General features: G+C 37.3%; 1 protein-coding gene across 2 annotated transcripts in view; it reads left to right on the top strand.

Moving 5' to 3' along the window:
- VPS13C (vacuolar protein sorting 13 homolog C) overlaps nt 1-26,997 on the top strand; it is a 96,777-nt gene that overhangs the window by 33,465 nt on the left and 36,315 nt on the right. For both annotated transcript variants that reach the window (XM_053464997.1, XM_053464998.1), the window contains 31 exons: nt 784-846; nt 1,015-1,156; nt 1,598-1,692; nt 2,116-2,258; nt 2,806-2,998; nt 4,134-4,248; nt 5,568-5,704; nt 8,242-8,362; nt 8,605-8,719; nt 9,683-9,815; nt 9,907-9,991; nt 10,383-10,534; nt 11,344-11,500; nt 12,705-12,784; nt 12,968-13,027; nt 13,321-13,465; nt 14,490-14,606; nt 16,173-16,276; nt 17,392-17,559; nt 20,814-21,118; nt 21,479-21,626; nt 23,102-23,204; nt 23,494-23,603; nt 24,211-24,367; nt 24,659-24,738; nt 25,003-25,062; nt 25,222-25,384; nt 25,603-25,719; nt 25,954-26,057; nt 26,143-26,310; nt 26,503-26,807. In XM_053464997.1, coding sequence (XP_053320972.1) covers nt 784-846; nt 1,015-1,156; nt 1,598-1,692; nt 2,116-2,258; nt 2,806-2,998; nt 4,134-4,248; nt 5,568-5,704; nt 8,242-8,362; nt 8,605-8,719; nt 9,683-9,815; nt 9,907-9,991; nt 10,383-10,534; nt 11,344-11,500; nt 12,705-12,784; nt 12,968-13,027; nt 13,321-13,465; nt 14,490-14,606; nt 16,173-16,276; nt 17,392-17,559; nt 20,814-21,118; nt 21,479-21,626; nt 23,102-23,204; nt 23,494-23,603; nt 24,211-24,367; nt 24,659-24,738; nt 25,003-25,062; nt 25,222-25,384; nt 25,603-25,719; nt 25,954-26,057; nt 26,143-26,310; nt 26,503-26,807 — 4,145 coding nt within the window. The remainder of the gene's footprint in view (nt 1-783; nt 847-1,014; nt 1,157-1,597; nt 1,693-2,115; nt 2,259-2,805; nt 2,999-4,133; nt 4,249-5,567; nt 5,705-8,241; nt 8,363-8,604; nt 8,720-9,682; nt 9,816-9,906; nt 9,992-10,382; nt 10,535-11,343; nt 11,501-12,704; nt 12,785-12,967; nt 13,028-13,320; nt 13,466-14,489; nt 14,607-16,172; nt 16,277-17,391; nt 17,560-20,813; nt 21,119-21,478; nt 21,627-23,101; nt 23,205-23,493; nt 23,604-24,210; nt 24,368-24,658; nt 24,739-25,002; nt 25,063-25,221; nt 25,385-25,602; nt 25,720-25,953; nt 26,058-26,142; nt 26,311-26,502; nt 26,808-26,997) is intronic.

Below are 26,997 nucleotides of genomic sequence, written 5' to 3' on the forward strand. Positions count from 1 at the left end.
GCTGCAGCACGATGGGTAAGACCATACAGCGGTTTCACAGGGGATCCGAGCTCACTCTACTTGAGCAGATTTGTAAGACGGCTACTTGAAAGATTCTCCATACCTTTGCCCAGCATTACAGACTCGATCAGATGGCCAGGGGGACTGGCTTTTCGGTCAGAAGGTCCTTGAGGCTGTGTTTTTCTCTTAATGTTTTCCCACCCTTCATCTTGGGTATATCTATCTGTAGTGTCACCTGGGATGGCAGGGAAACGGTAAGTTCTACTTACCGAGAGATTCTTTTCCCTGCGGATCCCTGGTGACACGTTTGTTCGCTCTCTTTCTTTTCAATAAATTTTCGCATCAGATTTGTTTTCTTGTGTGGTCTTTGTTATTCACTGGGGATATCAGGAGGGGAGGGGCTTTTAAATGTTTTGGAGTCCTGCCCTATCTCAGGTATGGAGGAAGAGTCTATCTGTAGTGTCACTTGGGATTGGCAGGGAGAAGAAGCTCTCCGTAAGTAGAACTTACTGTTTCTTCTCAGGAACAAAAAAGTTATAAATAGGCATTGAATGCTCATAATCTACAACACACAGAATATACAAACAAACGAATATATATGAGTTAGCAGGCAATCACAGTTGAATAAAGACATAGCAAAAACACAAAAGCTGCTCTGGTTAAAAAAAGATTGTTTTTTGTTCTGCTTACATTACTGTCTCTTGTTTTAACTTTCATGTCTTGAGTAATTTAACATATTCTCTCCATAGAGCAGATTTCCCATTAAATATTTTATTTTTGCAGAATCGTGAGAAAACGCTTGACGTCCTTAATATTGTCTTAGCCAGAGAGCAAGCTCAAGCAGAGGTAATTATCTATTTCTTTAAAACAGTGAACACATTATGTTCTAACCGATTGTAGCCGTTATACCTACCTTAAATAATTGTATTTTCTGCAGCTTAACTTTATTTTGATATAGATTGGATGACTTAAGTCGAATAAATCTTTTTGTGTTTTTATTTATTTTTGTTGTAGGTTATACGATCGGGCCAAAAGTTGCTGGCTAAAAAGTCATCTCAGAGTGGAGAGAAGAAGAGTGGTGGCTGGTTTGGTAGCTTCTGGGGAAAGAAGGAAGCTGTAAAAAAAGAAGACTCTGATGAACTTTCTGTCCCTGAAAGTATGTGCATTGTTTTATTTTAACAAAACCACAGACCCTTTAAAGTGATGCCACTTTATGTAGTACTGGATCATGTTTATCATTTAAAATAAGCTATAGTTAAGAAAATTAGCATATGTGTTTATCATGGGAGCAGCCGTCATAACTTGCTGCTGATTGTTGAGTTAGGTGTCCTTTGTAATACTAGATTTAGGGGTAGGGATTGAGGATAGGAAGCTAGTTAAAAAATGCTGGTTCTGCCACCCTGGGAGACAAATCTTCATAGTGCTTATTTAGTCTTCTCACTTGGACAAAGTCAAGCTATTTGTTGCAAGTGAGAAGGATATATATAGATATAGATATAGATATATATATATATATATATATATATATATATTGGGGCATCTGGAAATGTTGCCTCTTCACTTTGTGTATAGTTAATATCCATTTTTGTGTTTGTAGAAATTGATGATATTATGTCACCTGAGGAAAAGTCAAAACTATTTACTGCAATTGGGTATAGTGAGAGTTCCTACAACCTCACCCTGCCCAAAACGGTGAGTGAAGAGAATTTAAGTTCTGTACTGTGTCTGCTAAATGTCATTTGTGCAGAGCCCTTACCAAATAATAAGGTCTGTCAAACCCACTTTAATAAATATGGTGTATATATATATGGTAACCTCATTTTAGTATTGTGTTGCAGATGTAAGGAGGTTTATATACAGCTTCATACTAATGCTGCGTGTCTCTGACACTATTGTGAGTGATAGGCTGATACCAAGCATGTTGCTCATAAATGTCCAGCATTCCAGGATATCACCATTTATTGTGCCCTGCCTTATATTATTATGTTTTTTACACTATAATAGATGTATCCTTACATAGTTGTAGCCTTTAGGATGTTTTATTTAAAAAAAAAAATGGATACATGTATAGGTCCAGTGTTTTGTTTTATTAATTTGTCTTTATTCTTTTCATAGTATGTGGCCCATGTTCTGGGCTTCAAGCTTCTCAGCACATCTATAACCATCCGAGAAGATGCACACACACCAGAAACCTTGAAAGTACAAATAATTGGTCTGAGCTCCAAAGTCTTCCAGAGACCTGGGGCCCAGGCGCTAAAGTAAGTAAAACTGTAATCGCTAGCATTATTGTTTAGGAGTAAAGTGCATTTTTTTCAGCCTTCAGCTTTCGGACTTAAATGCTTTTGATAGCATTTTTTTTATAATTCTCTTGTAGTCACTATAAAAGGTGCAAAACCCATGCTACCTTTAATTAAACAGTATTAAAATATTTGACAAAAAAGTGAGGAAGAAGCAACAGAAAATGCATTAGGACTTCACTTTGAATTCATAGTAATCAGAATATAACTGGATTTTATAATCGATAAATAAAAAAGAAATGTTCAGATTTTGAAATGTAATCTAATTAGTTAAAATGATTGTCATTTACTCTAAAATACAATAGTGAGAATAAACCACTGCCAATTCTTTGAACGGCAGTAAAAAAAAACACCCAAGCACAATAACTGTTAACTCTATATTTGAACTATGCTTACAATGCTCTTTCATTGAAGCTCAACTGCAGTTGCAGAATGATCACCTCTTTATTTATACTGAGTAGGTTGTATTATTCTAATACCTATTTCATATTGTGTGTTTAAAATACAGAGTTGAAGCAAAGTTAGAGCACTGGTATGTGACCGGTCTATGTCAGCAAACAGTTGTCCCGTCTCTTGTAACCTCTATTGGAACCGGGAAGTCTTCCCTCCTTGAAATCCTATTTGAGACCAACCCAGAGAATAGTAACGCTGACCAGGTCCTGATACTGCAGTCTCAACCTGTGGAAATTATATATGATGCGGTAAGTTTGCAGCAATATTTTGTATAATGGAGCTCTTTAAATGAACAGTCATGTATTTATATATATATACTCTTAAGAGTTCTTTTTTAATGAGAGATATTCTGCAGAGCGGCTTGGCATAATTTCAGAATAGCATGCCGTTGGAGCACCCTGAGCCTGTGCATGCGCAGATCTGGCCGAGCTGGATACCAAGAGGTGAACAAGTAGCCAATTAAATGAGTACACACAAGTGGTACACTTTCTATAATGCTCGGAGATGGCTTAGTCAAGCAAACACCATTTAGTTAACGGATTCCTGCTAATTAAAAAATACGGTTTCTGCCTCTTTAACAATTTATGCCAAATTAATTTGAGTAAGTATACTCTTTGTGTGGATACTGGTTTTAATTTTAAAGGGAAAAACAGTGTGTTTGTTTAGCCTGTGTAAGTGTGTTCCCCTCTCCTCGCCTGCCTGGATCAACTGCACAGGAGTCTTGTTTTTTAACTTCATATAAAAATAGAATATATGTGAAATGCATTGCAGTCCATACAAAATTGACTTGCATTTAAGACTGGATAGTTTCTTGAAATGTCGCTGTATTGTGTCCCTTGGAAAAAAGAATAAGTAAATAACAAATTCCTGAATCTTTTTTGGTGCTCGTTATTACAACATTGCCATTGTGAAAAGTACTGTGTTCACCAGTAGGTTTTAAACACCTCATTGGTACTTTTTTTTTTTAATGTGTCACATTTGTGACTCCTTTTTTAGGGTTTTTTTTAGCGTTAAGTAAAATACACAATTGTTCTACAGTCATGGTGTGAAGTCCACACATGTGTCCCTCTTTGATTATAACCATATTTTAAATGTAGTTTGATTGTACTTAAATTATTAGAAATAACCAGTTTACTCTTATTATTTACATATTACTGTTAATCCTTAATAGCTCTGGCAAAACAAGACTTCAACACATAAGCCTTAATATATGTGTAATGGTTTTGTGGTTAGAACAGTTTTTGTTTTGGACAAATAGCTTTTCTAATCACTTCATTGAATGGATGCCCATTCTTTGCAAAGAATGAATTAGGTTTATAATGTGTGTGGTTTATTTTTATTAGAAATAATCCTGTCGCTTATCTGTTTGTTTGAACCTCATAGATAACTATCAATGCTCTAGCTGACTTCTTCCAGACAAACAAGGGAATGGATTTGGAGCAGTTAACATCAGTCACATTGATGAAGCTGGAGGAGATAAAAGAAAAAACAGCTGCAGGTGGGAACAGACAATAGAAAAATATTAGAAGCAAATGCTGTTACTGACAAAAATTGCCCAAATTACCGTATATTCCGGCGTATAAGACGACTGGGCGTATAAGACGACCCCCAACTTTTACAGTCCAAATATAGAGTTTGGACTATACTCGCCGTATAAGACTACCCCTCTACCCAGCGTACAACAACCAGCCAATCACGGCAAGCGATGTACCTTACCGGTGATTTGCTGGTTGATTTGCTGACATATACATACATGCACTGCCCTTACACACACACACACACATATATAATATATATATCTATATATATATCTACACATATGCCTGTCCATAAATACACGTTTATACACTGCCCTCACCACACACCCCTGCCTTTACACACACGTGTATATGTATATGTGTGTATATATATATATATATATATATATATATATATATATATAATATATATATTTCTCCCCCCTTTGTCCCTTTCTCCCCATCTCTTACCTTATCTTCTGTCTTCTTTCTTCCATCCAGTTGTGGGAGCCCGAGGTCTGGCACTTCAGACCTCGGCTTCCCTGCTCTCTAATCACTACGCGCCGGCTATTGATGCCGGGCGCCGGGACATGACGTCATCCCTGCGCTCGGCATCAATAGCTGGCGCCTAGTGATTAGAGAGCAGGGAAGCCGAGGTCTCAAGTGCCAGACCTCGGGCTTCCCTGCTCCCTCATCACTACGCGCCGGCAATTGATGCCGGGCGCCGGGACATGACGGCATCCCTGCGCTCGGCCTCAATAGCCGGCGCGTAGTGATTAGAGAGATTGGTGGCTTCGTGGGAACCTCCGGCTTGGTAAGTACCCGGCGTATAAGACGACCCCCCACTTTTAAGAAGATTTTTTGGGGTTAAAAAGTCGTCTTATTATTTTTATTAAACAAAAAGGGAAAGTACTCCGTAATATTACACCTGCAGTCCAGAGACTTTGCCATAAATAGCTAATTGGGGACAAATGCTTCCTTGTGGTCTGACATCTTGCAAATGCAAATTCTAGAGTTTAGCTGAAGCATTTTAGCTGTCGTTTAAGTCACTCTTATGTTTATTAAGATGTTATTAATGTTCCATGATGAATAATGTGGAATTATCACCTTTGTGTCAGTTGAAGGTTTACAAGAATTTCGGTTACTATATTGCTGTTATTTTGTAAAATATTCTCATGTTTGTGACCAGATGCCCACTGAGTTCTCCATCTTTCACCTGTAACAATTTTTGGATCAGGCTCAGCTCATTAATCATGATTGCTTCTTTCTTTTATAATTTTTAACCATTTTGTTTTTAAAGGTCTTTCCCACATAATTGAAACAAGAAAAGTTCTTAATTTAAGACTAAATCTCCAACCTTCCTACCTGCTGCTTCCTCAGTCTGGATTTTATCATAGTCAATCTGATGTTATCATAGTGGACTTTGGTAGCTTCCAGGTACATGTTTTAAATATATTATTATACATGTCAATGTGTGTGGAAACCAATGTTGCCTTTTAGCATGTGGACCAGGTGTTTTATTGCAGGCACACAAAGACTGGAGATATGTTCTTCTATATGACTTAATTTTCAGCACCGGCTAAAAAGGACAACTGAGTATGTCAGCTCTGTTTTGTCATCAGTCTTTAATCTTTTCTTCTTCAGGACTGTAATTTAATATACAGGGCACCCTTCACCGTAGAAGCTCTTGAGTATCTCTCACAGACTTCTACTGGCTTAAGACCAGCTGATTACCACACCAGTCTGTATGATGGGTCACCTAAAAAACCTGCCCAAGATCATAAACCTATTTGTTACACTCCAGTCTTTATTTCTTGTAGTCTACACACATTTAATTGGAAGGTTTTATATGCCTGACTTGCCATAAAGGATTATTTTATTAAATAAAATGGACTCCGTATGAATTTAATATGTACAGGATATCTTTAATTGATTATAGAACATTCCAAAGCTCTCTTTCTCTGATGTAGTAGTTGTCCTTGACAACGGGCTGAGCCAATTTGATTTCCCAAGTCTGAAAAATGGATAAAGAAATAAAATGAAGGCTCTCTGACCTTTACAAACATGAACATTGTTGTTTAAATTCACAAGGCTGATTAATAATTCAAGCAAGCTCGCTTCAGGCAGGTTACTATGTCTTCTTGATTTAGCAGGATGATTTCTCTGTGTTGGGCTTAGCAACAATTACTTGCTAAACCGAGGGATGGCAACAGGGATGTAGAACTGGAGGCTCACACATTTGGTCTCGGCCACCTCACGATCTTCAAACATGTAAAAGACATTAATATATCTTTAATATATTAATGGTATTGTAATGTAATGCCCAGTCACCTATAAATCAATATGAATTTGGATAATGTTTCTGTTTCTTTAGTATAATTTGCTGCATTCCTGATGTTTGGCATCAAAGCTATATATATATATATATATATATATATATATATATATATATATATATATATATATATATATAATTTTTGTTACCTGTATACAATGGTTGAATTTTCAGCTGCAGATCAGTAGTATTGTAAAACTACCAGAGATTGTTGGATAGCCTGAAGTAGTTCAGTATGAATGATGACACTCTGGAAAAGATCTTCCTTGGTGTGCAACCGCTTTACAACATTCCAACTTCCTCTTGGCCCTACTTGTGGAAATATTTTCTGTATGATTATTTGCCTTTCTACTAGTCTTTTGGCATTCTATGTTCCCAGGAAATAGTTTGCCTCCCAGGTAGAAATCAGTGGGGGTGCTTTTTGGGAATGAAAACAGGAGGTCTTATTAGACCCCCTGGAACACTTGCACAAGCCGTCGGTTATACACATACGCACTGACTCTACTGACACTACAGTATACGCATACATACGCTGACTCCAGCACGATGCATTTACACACATACATACGCACTCCGGTACTATACTGTACATATACACATAAACACACTGAATCTAACACTACAGTACACACACACTCTCACATACACTACTCCCCCGTCTCACTTTGTGTAGACCAGCCATGCCACAACATGTCTTCTGTCATTGTGATTCTGGCACCCTATTCTTTCGTTTGGGGGGTGTGGTGTAGCATGTGGCAGCCGTGCAAAACCCTGGAAGCCAGCAAGTGATTTCTAGTTGCCATAGTGACCTGGCACCCAGGGTTTGTGAAGCTCTGGTTTAGTGCACATGCTCAGTGGCAAGTAGGATAGTTGTTCATGCAAACATTTCCTACAGGCCAAAAAACTGGAAGACAGCAAAATTGTGGATATGCATGGAGGGGCAACAGCAATCGATATCAACATGTGTTAACATGCATATAATAGAAGAAATGTCCCTTAAAGCATTGCAGTTTGTGGAATTATCTTTTATTTTCTAAAGTAGCCCTATTCTTTAGTGGGTGTTTTCCCCGCACAAAATGACCGCTAATAAAATTGGGTCCCCAAAACAAGCCACTTAAAATACCATGCAACAAACCTTTTAGTGTATGCTATCTTTTCATAACTGCGATAACTTTTTGTGTGCTCCTAATGGATGGTATCTTGTCTCTTGTAGTATCAGTTGCTGGTTTGTGCTGAATTAATTTCTAATGATCTGAAATAAATCTTAAATGTATTTTACACAGTTTCAATGTCCTTTATAGGCACAAAATACTGTCCTAAATATAATAGTGGCACATGGTTGTGAATGGCAAAACGGAACTTAAAAAGGAAGGACATGGTACATCTCTTTTGGCATGTGTTAGTCTTTTTGCTTTCAGTATCCATCAGTACTATACAGCCACATTTAAACATATGACATACATAACTTCATTTAACTTTCTATCCCTTAGACCTACATGTTTATTATGTATAGCCACCATTGGATCTAGTGTAGAGTTCGACATGACTGTGTTCATCCAGCCCCATAAGGTCTTTTTTTCCCTTCTTCTTCATGAGAACCATAAATATCGGTGATATCCAGTCTTTTCTTGTTTGACAGCTTAACAGCATCGACCAAGATTCTCACCGGGCAGCTTCATCTTTGGAAGAGCTGATGGATAAAGCTTATGACAAGTTTGATGTCCAAATTAAAAATGTACAGATCCTTTTTGGAAGACCAGGTATTCGCTATCTGTTGTAATTTACTCACAGAAAAAAAAAAAAAAAACCTAAAAATGGTTTTGTGTCAGAAAATGAGCAATACACTAGTGTCCAGGATGTGATAAAAATTGTAGCATGTAAAGAAAGCTTTCCTTTTTCTGTAGTGTATTTTATGTTCAGTCTTGGCTTGTCATATTTTAAACGTTTTCTTTTTAATTGGATAGTAATAGAAATTCTGTTTCCCCTGTTTGTATGGCTTTAGAAGTATGGAAGAAATATAGATTTGAAAGCTCATCTCCTCTGCATATCCTTCAACCGCTTGATATCGAGGTACAGCTGGCCAAAGCCATGGTGGAGAGAGACAGCAGAATGCCCAGGTAACTGATCATCTTTGTTATATTTGTGTGTCTGAAGTGTTTTGTGTTTTATATCGTGCCAGCATTTAAAAAGCAATCCGAATATATAAATAGAGGCATTAAACCAAAACAAAAGTAAACTAGTGATAATCCAAAAATAGGGATAAGGGATCATTCAGACAACTTTCCTGATACATTGTGTACTGTCCTCTGGTTCTTGACAAGTATCTTCCCAAGCACATGCAAAACAATAGAAAGCAAAAGAAACAATTAGTGCAATATGTTTTGCGGCGAAAAAATCTATAATGAAAAATAAAAAATGTGTACGACTGGACTTCTGCCTTAGAAATACCAGATATTCTGGTATTGGGGGTTAGATCCCGCTCTCTAGGTATTAAGGCTCCTGTCACAGGGGATTTAATTGTTTGGCAGCTGTTCACCGACGTATTGTAATGGACAAACATCAAGCAGGGAAAGGTGCCGCGTATTAGTTTAAAAGCTCATTTCTTAATACACTTCTGCACTACTTTATTTTATTTCTGATGTACGTTTTGGCACACGCCTTAGAAAGGCTTTTAAGAGCCTACATGAACAAATTTGTATAATGCTGTACCAAAAACCGACTAAGCCTCCAAGTTGCTTGCAGTTTGTTGAATTATTCTGCTGTTATTTACATGATATTAATGGAGACACATAGTTTAAATGTTTAAGAGAACCAAAACCACTGTATCATTTTAGACTGGACAGTTTATTTCTGATTACCCTTCATGACTAAAGGATTTTTTTATGCAAACGACTCGATGTCCCCCCCCCCATTATTACTGTCAGTGGTGATGCTGGTTTTTGATGACTGGAATACGTTTAAAAAACAAAAATGTAAAAAATGGATGTAAAAGTAGGACTGTAATGTCCTGAATAGGTTAAGCTTTCTTCTGTATTTTTCACTTTGCGTTTGCTTTAACATTTATGGTCCCATCCCTGTAGATTTAAGGTATCCGGAGAGCTACCTCTTTTGCACATGAAGATCTCTGATAAGAAAATTCAAGAAGTGTTGGCCCTGGTGGACAGCATACCTCTTCCACAAAAGACAGCCACCACACCCACTAAAGAAAAAAAGGTGAAAGCAACAAAAAAGACCATTACACGAATATTTGTATAACTTTATAGACTGTGCCTATTTACTTAAAGTATTTAATTGCTTCTTTCAGATTATAAATATTGTACCTAGAAAGCCAGAAAAGCTCCTTAAACAGGACATTGGGAAGTGTCTGCTTTTGTTGGAAGATGATTCTGGTAGGAGTGAACAGCTACATTATATATACTGTCAATTGAATGTTGAATGTTATATGTTTGCTTGATCCTGCACAATTAGCAATAAATAAAAAAAACAACAACAATGTAGCAGTGTTTATTCACCATACCAAGAGTTTGCAGGTAAAGGCTGTACAGAACTCATGAGAACAATCCCAAATTGTTTAAGATTTTACATACATAATATGTGTTGCTTGCCCGCATAGGAAACTGTCTTTAGATTTCCTTGACCCAAATGTAACATCCCTGTAAAGAAGGTATTATATATGAATTCAGTGTAGATTGGGTTTCTATGATATTTTGTAAAACAGTACGCTGTGTTGTGTAGATCAAATACTGTATATGTTATTTTTTTTTACATGATACAATCAAGACTCGGAAGAGTATTTTGACACAGAAGATGGAACTTCACCAGTGAAAATAAAATCTGCCTGCAAGGAACCTGTGAAAACAGAGACTGACTCCTCGGCAGAGGCTGCTGTGGAAGAGCTTACAGACCTTCATCTTAAATTTGAAGTGAAAGAGGTAAGTCTGTAAGGAAAAACTGGGCGTTAATAAAGTTTGCACGTGGTCTCCCAACTGATTCTTGGCGAAATCCCACTTTTAGAGCTTAGGACAGTTAATAAATACTTACAATGGGTTTTACAGATAACAATAAATACAATATTCAATTACTATTAAAAACGCTAACTCCAAGTCCAATAAATCATCTGATTTTGACAACTACAATTTGGAGTCTGGACTACTCGTGCATTTGCATTGGCAAAATGTAAATACTAACTAGTTAGGCATTTTGATCTGCAGTGGTTTGATATCAAGTTAGAGAGTAAAGAGCCATTTATACAAGGAATGGGAATGCCCTGATAACGTGTGTTTGCAGTATTATTATTTATTTTCCAAGTCCTCTATTGGTAACTGAGATGGAGAACCATACTGCTTTTCCCAAAATATATTTTTATATATAATTTTAGAAAATATTTTTCTTATATGAGTAAGATCTAATTGGTATCAGTATCTGAGAACTTATCTGGTATCTGTTTTAATGGTGTAATGGTCTTTATGTCACTATTAGGCCAACACATAATTTAAATGTGTGTATTGGAAGCAGTGTAGTTGTCAAAATGAATAAGAAGAGAGATTTTATTGGTTGCCTTCCTCCTAGCCAGAGGTTTTTCTTCCCTTACTGATCTCCTAAGAACGAATAGCTAGACACCCAGTCTTGCACAGCAAGCTATATTTAAAATGTATTCTACAGAGTGCCTATGAAATCTGTGTGATTGGCTTGTGTGTACAGTATGTTACAGCTTAGTAATTCTACTTGTACTCATGTGTAGGTGATGATTGAACTAAATAAACAGCAAGAGAAGCAGGAGAGGACCATCTTGGTGTTCAGTATACAACAACTTGGAACTGAAGCATTTGTTAAAACATACGATTTAACAGCTGTCTCCTATTTAAAGAAGATTAATCTGGATTATTATGATATTCAAGGTAAAACCTATGATGACGTTGATACTGTTGTAGTAGTCATTAAATGTTTTCACCACAGGAGCGCCCTATCATAAGATGGTATATACACAGGAGTCCCCTAAGCATCATTACTTTGTAGAAATGTTTCAAAGAGCACATTGTTCCTCGTCTTAGTATTTTGTTTTAGTGACTGAGCAAATAGTTGCATGTGTGTAGACTAGGGCTGCAACTAACGATTATTTTAATAATCGATTAGTTGGCCGATTACTTTTTCGATTAATCGGATAAAAAAAATGCAATTTTTTTAAATAATGTAATTAAAAAACGTACAATTTACACTTTCATCTCTTTATTGCAATGGTCTCTCTCTCTCTATTCACCTTCTTATTTTACTGACATAACAATAAAAGCTACAAGACCCCAAACACAGTGTTTCTCAAACTAGGTTTTAATACAAAGTTATTAGTAAATATTAATTCATGTTAACTATTTTTCATATTTAATAAAAACTATGAGAAAAAAGCCTTGTTTATATTTTCCTTTATTTACCAAACTGCCCCCAGTTATGCACATCTGACCCCCAGCTTGCCACTCTGCCCCCATATATGCCTTATACCTCCTATATGCCAGAGATTCCACTGTGCCCCCGATATGCCTTATACTCCTTATATGCCAGAGATATGCAACTGAGCCCCCTGATATACCTTTTACCCCCAGATATGTTTTATGCCCCCCTTATATGCCTAATATCGATATACACCACTATAACTCACCCATACACCACTCTGGCTCCTCCCCTTCCCATACTCCACTCTGGCTCCTCCCCTCCCATACTCCACTCTGGCTCCTCCCATACTCCACTCTGCCTCCTGTCAGCAACGGAGGTTCAGAAGACACCAGGGAGCCGGGTAGAGAGGCAGAGTTGACAACGATTTTCCTTATCGATTTTATCGGTTAGTTGTTTCAGCCCTAGTGTAGACATAGATAGATAGATTGTACAGTGTTGGAAATTTCCCGTAATCCATTTACCGCTTTAAGCATGCCAGGGGGCTTTCGAAAATATTAATAACCCAAATAACAATTTGTTATGATTAATTTATATATTGCTGTAAAATAATTCACAAATCTAGTAAAGAACTCATAAGAATGAAAATAAATGTAATTCATCCACAATTTAATCAGCTCTGTATCTATAATACTACATGTCACACATTTAATTTTACAGGTATAAGCAAGCAGCCGCTGCATTTAATAAGCTCTTCGGACAAGCAAGGCTTACATCTTTTAAAAGTAGAATATATTAAGGTAAATGTTTTGTTAAGTGTGTTGTTCCCAATTTGTCCAATATGGTTAGTAATCTCTTACTTGCCAACCACAATTTAATTTTATTATTTATTTTTTGAATAATGAAAGTAGGGTTTATTTGTTAATATGTAGCTCCATATATGTGGCTTCTTTTTAATTTTAATTTAATGTTTTTCCTTTTAGGCTGATAAAAGTGGTCCACGTTTTCAGACAACATTTGAGAACACGGAACAGACTCTTAAGGTACAGTGCATGGAATATTCTACCTCCTATATCTGCCTATTCAAATCTTGTAAGAGAGTTTTTCCATGGAAATGCATAACCTGGCTAATCTATTTTTGCGTAAAAAAACCCTGAGATGTGGCAACCGACCCGCTGGGTTTAACAATTAAATGAAGCAAAAGGAAAGGAAGCTATTCAGGAAAGATTTTTGTGAGGCGTTTTTAGAGACCTGATTACAAACATGTTGTTGCTAGACAAATCTGAAGCATGTAGAAGTTTAATTAACTGAATTCCAATTCCACTCTGTCCTACAGGTGGCTTTTTCATCTATGGATCTTTTGCTGCACTCTCGAGCACTGCTTTCTGCTATCAGCTTCCTAACAGAAGCCATCCCCAGCCTTCCTGATAAGTCAGAACAAGGCAAAAAACAGGAGGACAAAGAGACTTTTGTGAAGAGAGGTAAAGCCCAAGACAAATATTGGTTTATTGTGGAAGTTATGGGGTTTTGAGACTTATCGCTCTTTTCCTGGTACTAGCTTCACCGAGTTATTTGTGCGGAGCAGTTGCCATTTTGTTATAACCCTTTCATACTTTCAGGGTCAACAGGACACTGCAAATCCTTGTTAGCATGACAGATTCAGAAATATACATCCCCAACAGTATATACACATTCCCAACCATAGTTCAAAAATTGTGTACAACCACTTACCTTAAAGAACTTCACAAAAAGGGATGAAAAAGTAGAAAGCACATGGGCGTACCTAGAGTATTTGGTACCCCCACTTTAAAATGTATCAAGATCAAGAAGAGGCAAGAGAAGAACTGAGCTGCAGGAAAGGAGACAGGGACACAGAAGCGGGACCTACTTGTGAGTGGCACCCAGGACAGTCCCCCAGTACATCACTGATAAGGCAAAATGTATCAGTGCCATTCCTTAGTTTATATACTGGTTTCATGGGATCCCCTTTCCTGCCTTAGATCTATAATATCATGGCCTGACCATCACTTTATGATCTATGTTTATTTCCTGTAGGTGTTTTGTTTTTGTTTGTTTGTAAAAGGTGTTTGTAGTTAGGGGATTTGTTTGTCCATGGGCAACTTAAATGTATAGGGCCCTAGAATCGGTATAAAGCATCCATATAACCTGACTAAATTGTTGCATTAGATAAACTGATATTACATATTAACGTAGCAATTTAAGTTGAAAAAGGTCCATCAAGTCTGACCCTGCTTTTTATCCAGAAGTAGGCAAGAACCCAACTTTGAAGCCATTTCCAATTGAACTGAAAAACGGTCCCCCATACTGAAATTATTACACTTAAGAATAACTATTTGTTCTTTCCATTGTGGGTTATTCAAATTCAATGTTGTTTGCTGGGTGTGTCTTCAGTTTTGGCTATCATTTGGCTGTTGTAACATAGTGATGGTGGAGGGAGTTCTGACGCAGGTCAAGCATATTGATTTTCTTGTATTTCTCCCACAGCTGCAAAGGCTTCCAAAGATAAGGACATTTTCGCTTTCAAACTGTTTGCCAAGCTGGATGCTTTCAGCGTGAATGTGTGGGATGAAAAGAATCCTATCGCTGAAATCAAGATACAAGGTGTGCTGACAAGCCTTCTGTGAACAATGCAATATTTATAAAAGATGCATTATGCCTGTCGGCAGTATATTAGAAGTTATAAATATATATCACATAAGTATAGGACGATAAGGATCAGAAGCAATGTATTTCCAGTGAACAGTATCTTTTATTTATAGGTGCATAAAACAAAGTCATAAAATAAAAGCCTAGCTCCCAGTTGGAGCCCTCTCTGGCTTATGCTTTGCTGGCCCAAGCTGACCAGGCTAAACACTCTATTTTATTCTGCCCAACCAGTCCCAGCTAAGCTAGGTTCTGGGAAACCCCCCAGATAATGCAAACACAAGTCAAGGCAGATAGTGCCACACTTGGCTCGGAGTCTCACCTCGCCCTTCAACAGTCTGATTGTGAGACCCGGGGGTTTAGATGTCCATGGCCTTCAACTGTTGAAGGCTAAAAGAAAATGCTGCACTGGATTATGCATTCCTGACTTGGATATCCTGTCTGTCGCAAAACATGCAGTTGGGGCAGTTGCCCTACTCTCCAAGTACATCACCCCAGGAATCCATACATATAATTTACACATGATCCGTGCATAAAATACAACAAAGCATCTTCTTGAGGCTGTGCATTATATATACGGTACATGAAGAAAAAGAAGCAACTGAGGCTGCTTAAATCCTCAGAAGAACTCGGGTTGTTCCAAACATCTTGGAGAACTACCCAATCTGCTGAGTTTCTTAAAAAAAACTGTAACTAGAAGAATTGGTGCTGCTTTGAGGGCGAAGGGTGGTCACACCAAATGTTGATTGGATTGACATTTTTCTTCTATTCACTCGCTTTGCATTTTGTTAAATGATAAAAATAAACTATTAACATGTGTATTTTTGACAGTATTCTTACTTTACAGCATTACTTGCTTTTGCACAACACTGTAAATAATGCATTACCTACTGAAACTGTAATAATGATTTTGGGCCATGTTCACTAAAGGTTGAGTTGTCAGAAAAGTTTGCAGGGGAGCTGTGGTTTCAACTCCCTCACTTCACTGATCATTATGAAGGGCTAACAGTGGTAAATTGCAAGAGGGGCTGAACTGGCCTTGCATAATGTATCATTAAGTGGGTGAGTAGACCAAGCAATCGCAGACGTTTAACTATGCATTATACAGGGACAAGCAAGCTCTTTCTATAATATAGGGGGTAGTTCTCATAATGGGGTAGACCTTCGTAATGTTTAGTAATGGCAAGACGTTGAGACCAGAACTCTACTGTCTCTTACTAACCCCCTCTTTAGTGAATAAACCCTCTCTGTTTATATTTAATATGATGGAAGACCCGTATCTTTAGCTCTCATATACATTTTAATCTTGCAGAGGGATTTAGGTAGACCTGTGTGGCAGGGTCACAGTTGTGAAAATGCCACCAGAATGTATATTACTGTAGAATGTGATCCCTGGAAGGGACCAAAGAATGTATTAAAATACCTGAGAATGTATACTGACACTTATTTTACTGGTCTTAGCCAGGTAATAGGGTATTAAGAAACCATAGCGTTCTAATTAATAAATTATAACTTGTTTTTCAGGTATGGATTCTTCAATTTTGATCCAGCAGAATCAGATAGATGTGTTTGCCAGACTGAAGGATATTATTGTCAGTGATGTCAATCCGCAAACTATCCATAAAAAGGTGAGAAAAGTAACAGGTTTCTGTCAAAAGGATGAATTTAGAATTATATTTATAATCAACACTTATGGGAAAATATTCAGCAATCCACCTATAAATAAGTGCATAATTATAATATAATTAATTTTTTAAGTTTGTTGCCATTCTTCAGTGACTGAAGCTGTGTTTGAGAGTAGCAGATGCAGAGTAGTGTGCTGAGCATCAAAGGCATTGTACAAGTGGTAGATTATGGATTATAATCCTTTTAAATCGCTATTTGAATGTGAATGCTAGTACCTAAACATAAAATGTAGGATAGAATTGTTTATGCTACCCTGACAGTTGTGGCATCTGTAAGGGTTTGATATTAAACCACTGATTTGCAACCTTAATCTCTAGTCCTTATTGTTGATAATCCCATTTGGCAAGTCACTACATAGAATCTTATCAATAGGCTATTAAAGGGTTAATGTTTCAAAAGTCTCAGGGTCAGCTCCTTTAGAAAGTACCCAGGTATGATTATGGGTAATAAAGAGACACTGTGTATGAAATGCTCTCACCGTGGTAGTGTCACTTGCACTTTCAGAGTTAAAAAACTAACTCTGAACCACTTAAGAGCTGAGCATTAAAAAGTGTTCGGTGTGTAATTATTGCTGCTGGATTCAGTTGTATTTTTATTTTAGGCTGGCCAGTTTCTCATAATATATTTTTCTTGTCTATGAGGCACTTTTTGGTTCTGACATTGAAAGATTTTAAGAATTAATGGAATCAGTTGACCCAGTAGCGCGTACACGCCTGTAAATCCTCACTACCGCCAAATAGTCATCAGACAAGATGCCAACCTTCACCCTGACGTGTTTTACTAACCATCTTGGGGCTTAATCAAAGACCTGGAGGGGGCAAAACGCGAGGGTTGGCTTCTTGTCTGACTATCTTGTGAGTGACTTCCAATTCTATCAGTGCTTTTTAATTCATGTGAATAAATGCTACATTTTACCTGATGGTCCAGCCTTGATGGTATTTTTTGCACAGACCTATATTTAACATGTTTTGGGAATATTGTCTAGATGGAGCAAATAGTTTTAAATTGTCACCAAACTCTTCCATTGCTTTAACTTGTTTTCCTTTACTTTATTTAGGCTGTATCCATTATGGAAGATGAAGTTTTCAACTTTAATTTGACTTTATATCCTGAGGCCACACAAGGTGAAGCCTACAAAGATGTATCCAAGGTTGATGGGAAGATGTGTCTAAGAGTGGGGTGCATTCAAATAGTGTTCCTCCACAAGTTCTTAGGGTCCCTTGTGGTAAGAATTGAATTCTTTCATGTAGTTTAGCAAATTTAACCCGTATGTCAGATGCAAATAAAACAAGTAATGTTAAGCATGGGGAAAGGGGGTGGTTTGAGTGTCACTTGGTAGCTAAACAAATAAAGAAACATGAATGCTAAATAATGTAAGGACACATACACTCTTGTTGCTAAGCTGCAAGCGGAGTATGTTTGAGGCACGCCAAATACAATGGATTTTAATGAATGTACTTGGAGGCAGGGTCAGAGTGAATTGTGAAATAATATTGTTCTGCTAGATCTGGTTGTGGCTACAAAACAAAAGATAATTAAATCAAATGGGCTTGTATACAGAAATCCTTCTTAATCTGAGCCTTATACTTTTTATTAACTTCTGAAGTAATTAACTGTTTGGCTCAATTGCATCATGAATGGCCAAAATGCTTCTCCTGGAAGAAGAGCTTCATTGGCCCTTTATTCTTTTTTACATTTGTGGGATTAGTTGAAATCACTTTAGTGATTGAACTACACATCATACAGGACCCTCAGCCCTACTTTCAGGAGAAGCCTACCAGCGTGAACCTTATAAATGCATAGTGATGCTGGCAAGCTGAGACTACAAAAACAGCGTGGTTGGAATGATTATATAGACAACTTTAAACTGATACAAAACTAAGCCACAAAATGTCCCATATGTTGTCTATACATTTTGAAATCCCCATGCAGATGATTCTAACTAAAGATTTCAGCTGTTCTGTTATGAGTTTTGTTATGCTTTGGTCATTAAAACATGGGTTCTCATTTATACCTCATAAACCTTTAAAATTAAGGAAGGGGAGATACATGCTGAGATACACTATCGCATCAGCAGAAGGATTGCATGTTCCCCAAATGTTTTATGTCACAAAATGACACGTTTGAGATTTCTAGAGATAATATAGCTGCTGTTGTAAGGATTCAGGGCAATTTTTGTAAGAAATAACCCTGCACAGAGATGAAAATCAATCCAATGTGAGAAATATAATAAAACTTTTTTGAAACTTACAAAAAATTCCAATAGAGGATAAGAAGTGTCACATTTCATACCAGGAATTTCACCAATATTTCATTATGTAATTCTTCATAGCATTTGTATCTAATTTACATTGGTGGTAGGGGCCAAGAGGAATACTCTCCATATACTCCTATACTACCGTTGTTGCTTGGATCACTTCTTATCACTTGTGTCCAGGGTTTCACCCTGCAGTACATTTTCTTTCTCTGGAATATTCTACTTCATTCTGTTAGAATGCTCCTAACTTTAAACACTCAAAAACCCACCTGTTGAGAGAAGTATACAATCTACTGCGCTATTACCAAAATATGAAAATAAACCATCCCTTCTCACCACTTTTAAGTGAGACATCTGTGGCAAAGACCAGTCTCGTTTCAAGAACAGGGACAGGCAAAAAATAAGTGAGGAAAGGGTCTGAATATCTTAACCGAACAATTATTTTCAAAATAAAGCAAGGCTTGCTTAGTTGTTTTCCTAAGAAAGAGAATAACAGGTAACAGGAACTTTAAATGGAAAATGTAATACAAGGTTATTTCTGTTTCTTTTAATTATTACAAAAAGTTGTCTTTTTGGTTTTGCATTGTTCAGAGTATTAATTAGCACCAATAAAATCTCTAAAGTGTTTTCTAATGGAGTCCTAATGTGAAAATGTGACTCATAGACTCATAGGCGTTCTGTTCATTTATTGTCTAATAGCACATTTTTCTGGTTTTACTTTTCTTAGGCATTCCCTGTTCTAGAATCCTTTTAACAAATTAGTGGTTCACTCTAGCTTTGCGCAGTGTGTTTGTCGTTAGGAAGAATACCATGTGTACTGTTCCATAAACGGAGCACGGCTAATTTGTTATGGCAAGATTTATAATGTTCTTGCACACTGTTATTTCTAGAACAATGTACCTTATCCAACAAGTCAATGTCTTTCTACTTTGCATTCTTAATGATAATATTTGCAGCTTTTTAAAGTACAAATCCACGGTGCTACTGAAATCGTATTCTGGTAAAATAATATATTCTGTAATTTAATGCAACACCCTTTTTCACTTTAACTGAAAATCCCTACAACACTAAGCAACCCATTGTTATTGAAATTATGTGTTCTAGTGGTGGCAGTTAAAAATACCTATTTTTTCACAATAGTAGCGTGCTAAACCAGCCGTGTGGTCATAATATACCTCCCTTCCAGCCATGAGAAACTCTAAATAAGGGCCTTTGAACAAATGTGTTTAAACTTTGCTAGGAGACGCATGTTAAATCATACTCCTAATTTGTAGATATACTAGGAAATTACTATTGGAATATAACCAATGCCGTTAATTGTATTCAAGAACACTCTGGAAATATTTTTTCTTTCCTTTTATATGTATTCTTCTGAGATTTAATAATATGTTAAAGCATGATTATACTCTGTTTAGAACAATAGATGATGGGGTAAACACTACGGTGTGCCTCCAATCATGATCCCACATCCTCTCCTACCCTTCAATACTCTGTTCCACACTGACTGAAGGGATATGGATGCCCTTTCTTTCTTCCCTGGGAAAAACCAAGCGAAGACTAGATCATCTTGGTCCCTCTGCAAAATCAGGGAACCGCTGAAGCTTTCAAGGAGATGTGGAAAGCACAAGGTCAACCCGCATCCCCTACCAATAAACAAATAGTCATAAGGGGCCCGGCTCCATTGTAGCTTTTTCCATGCATGCAGCTCCATAAATAAACTCAATCGAGCCAAAAGAAAAAGGTTTCACAAAACCAAAAGGTGTAATGTGTAGGAAACTGACCCCTGTCCATGGCTGGTATTATGAAAATGTAACTACCAAGAAACAACCATAGTCCATACCGGTGTGGAAAAAACAAGGCTCAAGGGAACAGTTTGTGTGCTTATGATACACTTAATGGCCCAAATAACAACAGTTTATGGAAGGGGGAACCTCAACCAAAAACTAGACATAACCTGGAAGCTTCATAACAGCACCTTAGGCTTGCCTGTCTACTCGCAATACTCACATCAATATCGTACTTATTTTCTGTTAAAGTAACTTGTGTCCACATTACTATTTAATCTCTTATTATTGCCTTTATTCATAAATGTGCCATCTAATTAATTTGTGCTTCAGAATGGGGTTATGTGTAATAACTAATGTAGATGAACTGATACCAAAAAACCCTACGTGCCAGATGTTTCAAAGAAAGTTAAATTTTTTGTTTTGCTGTTTTGACAGAACTTTCTGAATAACTTCCAGACTGCCAAAGAGAAACTGAGTGCGGCAACGACAGAAGCTGCAAAACGTGCAGCCACCAGCGTAAAGGGCCTGGCAGAGAGAAGTTTTCGTCTTCTCATGGATATTCACTTAAAAGCCCCGGTGATAGTTATCCCTCAGTCCTCTGTGTCCAAAAACGCCATAGTTGCAGATCTGGGTCTTCTACGAATACAGAACAAGTTTAGTCTGTTGCCTGCTGAATGCGAGCAGTTGCCTGCAGTTGTAGACTGCATGACCATAACACTGACCAAGTTCAAGCTATCACGGTGAGTTGGTAGAAGATATGTCTTGCTGTATAGTTGTGTAATATTGTATTACAATACACGACCCTTGGTTGCCCTGCATAATGCATAGTTAAATCAGTGAGAGGAATTTTAGGCAATCTTCCTACATTAACCCCCTACCAGGTTATGCAAACTTTGTCCTTGCAGGAGAAGCTTTCTAGAGTTAGTCTTTCATAATACGTGGTAAAGGACCAACATATTAGAGAGTTGAAAACGCCTTATTTGGTGAATACACCCATTATATGTGAATTAAATTGTATAGACAAACCATACATATTCATTTTGTTCAATAATAGGTAATCTACTTTCTATTTTATTTTTTATTTTTTTTTTAAACTGTAGGACTCTCATGCATGCAGTTCCTCCCCAGTCTGACATTCAAATCCTTTATCCTATCAATCTTAACTTGTTGGTGAATCGGAATCTGGCAGCAACCTGGTACCATAAAATTCCGGTCATGGAGGTCAAAGGCCATCTAGACACCATGGATGTGAGTACTGGCATGACAAATGCTGTAAAAGCTATGCTTAACCACAACATAGCTTTTCTGTTTTGAACATTTTTTTACTGAATTGTTTGTGTTGTCTCCATAATTATGTTGATAATAAGTAACGGATGTGTCCAGACATAGAATATTGTTTATTAGACTTGTGCATTTGGATTCGTACAAATTGCAAATTTACGATGCCAGAAAACAAGGCCAGACCCCACATGAATCGGACAAAACCAAAGCAAAAAGCTCAGAATTTTTGTCCAACATACATGGGTCCACATTCACTCACACTTTCACTCACACTCATTCTTGTTCACTCTTTAGGTAGGGGAACATTTAGAGAGTGTGATAGAGGGAGTGAATGAAGGAGCAAATGAGTGAGAGTGAATGTGAGCACTGGGAAACTAATTTCATCCCTGAAATTAAAATGCCCCCTGAAGTTTTTGTCTACTGTTTTTGACAATCAGTGCATTCAAAATATCTGCATTGCTAAAGCCTTTGAGTAGTAGCAAACCAGGAAAATACATTTACACACAGGGTTGCTGAGAAAACATACTTTGATGTAGATAATTGAGGGGGAGCTATATAGTTGAGTACAGCAGTAGCTGCAAAATTACCAGTGGCATCTTCCAGGAAGAGAGCAAAATATATGCTTGATTGCAAAACTTATTGAAGAGAAACACTGGTTCATTTCTGCAATAGCTTTGTATGCTAAATAGAATGTTTTGTTAAAAGCACACATGATAATCACATCAAATATTCTCCAGAGTGTGATGATATTTGGTGCGTTAGAATGTCATGTTCTGAGAGTGATTTTGCAGTGGCCACGAGGAATACTCTCCGTATACTATCCAACATCTCTGCTCGCTCCTTAGCAGCTATTGCTTCTTATCACTTGTGTCCAGGGTTTGGCCCCTGCTGTACCATTTTCTCTGGAATGTTCTACCTCATTCTGTTAGAATGCTCCTAACTTTAAACCTGTTGAGAGAAGTATACAATCTACAATGCTAGTACCAACCTGAATTGTGAAAAGAAACCATTCGTTCTCCCCACTTTCAATATTTCCATGCTGCTGACCTCTCCACAGGGCCATCTCTACAATCCGATCATACCCACCCAACCAGTCCCTCTCCTTCTCCCCCCCCAACCTCCTAATGGACAGCCAGCTTGTAACAACAACTCTTCTCCTTCTGTACCAGTATGTTTTAATGTGTATTAAACTTATTGTCATTTTCGATACTGTTGTTCATTTTCACCGTCCTCTCATAACCCTGCTATGAAATCTGCTGGTGTTCTGTAAATGAAATGTAATATAAGAAGTGTGTAAACACTCAGGATAAACGGGTATTGCAAGACTCTCTAAACTGTGCATCGATATAGTGGGTAATAATATCATAGTAATGCCATTCCCATTAACGTTGTTCAGTATAGTGTGAGTAATTTAAGGTTATTTATAACCGTTATTTTTGCAGATTGGAGTCAGCCAAGAGGATGTCAGCATACTTTTGAAGGTATTGGTGGAAAATCTTGGTGAAGGAGAAACCGGTGCTGTAAAACCAGCCGCTGAGACGAGTGGTATGTATAGCATTGTAAAAAGCTTTGCATTCACCTTATACATGCCCGATTTTTTGTTACATCTTTATAATAAATTAACTCTAGCATTAGTTAATACTATACAGCCCAAAATTAGGATTCTGTAGTCATTGTTTGCTGATTAGGTATGTTTGACTTAGCCGACATTTCATCACCCTTTTTCACTTTGATTTAACTAAAGGTATCATGAATGTGGACATCAAAAGGCAGGCTTGACACCCTTGCTTCCTAGTTTTACAGGGTTTTTTTCCTCTACCCTCTTCCATTGCAGAGAAATCAAAATCGAAAACTATCAAGAAAGTTTTGGCTGAGGTCAGAGCAGAGCCTGAACAAACCAAATCCTCTGCTCAGAATCTTCTGCTTAATTTTGAAATCAAGGAGGTAACCTGGCAAGGACTTTCGTTTAATAGTTGGTTTCCAGCCAACATTTGGACAGAAATCCCAGTATTCCAGTAACTGTGCTTTGACAGAAAAATCCAGTACAGGAAAAAGAATGTCCTGTTTCTTTTATAGGCTCATAGTACTGGTGTAAAGTGCTAATGTATTCTACACAATGTGAGCAAAAAGTTCTAAAGATAGAGCATTTTAAGATTATTTCTGTGTTGTTACTGATGTGTCTTCATCATTGTGTTCATGTGCAATTACCCCTAATACTTTGTGACTGAAAACTGTTAATTAAGGCAATACAACATTTGTGTATATTTCATGAACTCGCTCCTTCACATTGAAGTTTTATATGAAGATACCATGTTTCATGTTCTAGATATTTGCTAAGGTTCTCATTTAAGAGAGGAGAGTGAAAGCATGAGAAATAGCTTTGTTGGGTGTGCAGTCTGTAAGACACTTTATGTTTAAGACTGTTAAATAATTAGCTTGTTACAATGCAAGCAAAGCCATGTTTTTATCTTAAGTAACATTATTGATACACTTTGTTCATTAGAATTTTTTCCCAACTTGTTGAAACGATAGTTTATCTCCTGTCCCCTAGGTTGTGATCCGGCTTCTCAGACAGGTGAGGGGAAGTGGACCACCTCTCCACGTTCTGAGTGTGTCGCAACTTGGGGCTGAAGCAAGATTGGGGAGCCATGAAACGACTGCTTCGGTGTATCTTAAAAAGATCAGCATGACATGCAATGGGTTTACTGGTGAGTTAAATGATTATGACTTTGCACTGCATGTTATGCTGCCACAGGTAGTATAATCCAGGATTATTTTATGTTGGAACAGAAACCTATACATACATTTATACTCTTAAAATGCACAGCTTGTAATAAACCCATTAGTCCCAAACACACACATTTTCTTGTCTGACATTGGTGGCATTGAGCATGACCACAACAGTTTACAGTGACAATGGTCAAGATTTTCTCAACCACAGTGCTGTAGTTAAATTCAAAGTCTAGCCCAAGTTGGTTAAATAGTATTTTCTTGCACAGGCCCTTTTGGAGGATCTCTGCTGCTTATCAACTCTTCTGATGACACCAAGGAACACCTTTTAAATATGGAATATATAAAGGTTTGTAAGCTCTCTTTAATAGTGCCGTGCAAATCACATGCTCTTTGTGTTCTTGCACGTTAGTGATGGGATTTTTAATCCCTGATAAAGTGTTATTCCATGGCTGTGGTATGTGATAGTTCCTTGTTTTTGGTGGCCTCTAGTGGGCATACTGTCATTGGGCCTGTCTATGTTCCATGTTCTATGTTCCATGTGCTCAGTGTGGGTCATTGTGTTTCTTTAGCCATTTATTAAAATATTTTGAGATATATGTTTATATTTCAGGCTGACAGAAATAGCCCAGATTTTAAGACATTGTACAGCAATACGGAGCAGATGCTAAATGTAAGTGTTTAATATCGGCAAGTATGTTTGTATTCAAGGTCAATTTGATGTACTTGAATTACCTCTTCTACTACCATGCAGATAATAAACTTTCTGATATTAAAAAAAACAGTATATATTAATATGTAGAGTTTATTTACTTGAACTTTTTTTGGACAGGTTTCCATGTCTTCATTAGACTTAGTTCTGCACACCCAGGCCTTACTATCCTTAGTGGACTTCCTGTCCTCTGCCGTTCCTTCTGGAGATGCTAAAATATCTGAAAGAGCCCTGGAATCAAGTGTACATGAAGAGGGACAGAAGAGCACAATAAACAAACTAGGTATATTCATCAAAATTAATCAAAAACTTGGCTACATATTGCCAAAGTATGCAAATTTGGGTACAGTTTTTTTGTTTATTGATTTGATTGAATGGTTATTAGCTAGAAGTACATCAAGCTATTACAAATTGCAATTACATAAGTTCGGTGCATTAATCTGGCAATACTTTGTTGCCATGGGACTTGAAAATCCATGAACATGGTGTGTTGTTTTTCAGATGTCTCTAGTGTGGGACAGGACGATTCTTTTAACCTGAAACTGTCTGCAAAATTTAACGCCTTCAACGTTTTTGTCTGTGATGAAGCTTGTAATATTGCGGACATTAGGATACAAGGTTAGTTAAGATCTTCACATGATCAGAGTGGTGATCGCTTTAGATTTGTTTCATCTGTGTTTTGTTAAACGCATTCATGTGAATTTGAGTCTAGTTATTGATTCAGGATTGTGTTAACTAAAGTGATTCAAAATATTACCTTCACAAAACCATTCTATTCCTTCAACTCAAAAAAAAAAATATGACTTCCATGTGTGTTTTTTTTATTTTAAATAAACCTCTTGTACCTCTAAGGAATGGATGCATCTGTTGCTGTTCAGACTAAGAAGACTGAGTTGTTTGCTCGCCTTCGAGACATTGTTGTGCTGGATGTAGATCCCAGAACCATTCACAGAAAGGTAAAAATCTATCATCTGTACAATGCAGAGGTTTTGCCAATGAAAATGATAACTTCAGAACTTTCCAACATTTTTTCATTCCCAGGCCGTATTCATAATGGGGGAAGAGGTCTTCAACTTCCATATGTCTCTATACTCAAATGCTACCGACGGAGCTGCCTACACAGACATGTCAACGGTGGACGGCAAGATGTCTCTTAAAGTGGGCTGCATCCACATTGTGTATTTGCACAAATTCCTCATGTCTCTACTAGTACGTATCAAGGCACTTACTGGGAGTCAGCAGTAAATACACAATGATACTTTGGACAATTGCAAGGCTCCGTAGTGTAGCCTAAAATGCAATTCTCTCTGCTCTATAGAGATCACCTTATCATATCATATAGTAATTGTCATGTATTTTTATATTCAAAGTACCGATTTCTTATATTTTTGTTTCTTGCAGAATTTTTTAAACAAATTCCAGACAGCCAAGGAGGCCCTGGGCTCAGCAACTGTCCAGGCTGCTGGGAGGGCTGCATCTAGCATGAAAGATTTTGCTCAGAAGAGTTTTCGCCTCTCCATGGATGTTGACCTGAAGGCTCCTGTCATCATCATCCCACAGTCTTCAATATCCACCAATGCCATTATTGCTGATTTGGGATTAATTAAAGTCCAGAATAAGTTTTCATTGATACCTGGAGTGACCTGCCCCCTCCCACCAGTAATTGACAACATGAACATCCAACTAACGAAACTACAACTATCAAGGTCTTATATTATTTTTCATTAAAATAAACTACAGCATGGCATATGTGATGTGAAATGCAGTGTTATTATAGGGAACCATGTATTTTTAAATTACTTTCAGCTTGAAATGTAAATGTGTTATATTGGTCAACTGTACAGCATAAATCATGAAGCTAGATATTTGTACACATACATGCAGTAGTGGTTAACA

This window comes from Spea bombifrons, chromosome 4 (genome assembly GCF_027358695.1).
Source record: "Spea bombifrons isolate aSpeBom1 chromosome 4, aSpeBom1.2.pri, whole genome shotgun sequence".
Classification (NCBI taxonomy): Eukaryota; Metazoa; Chordata; class Amphibia; order Anura; family Pelobatidae; genus Spea; species Spea bombifrons.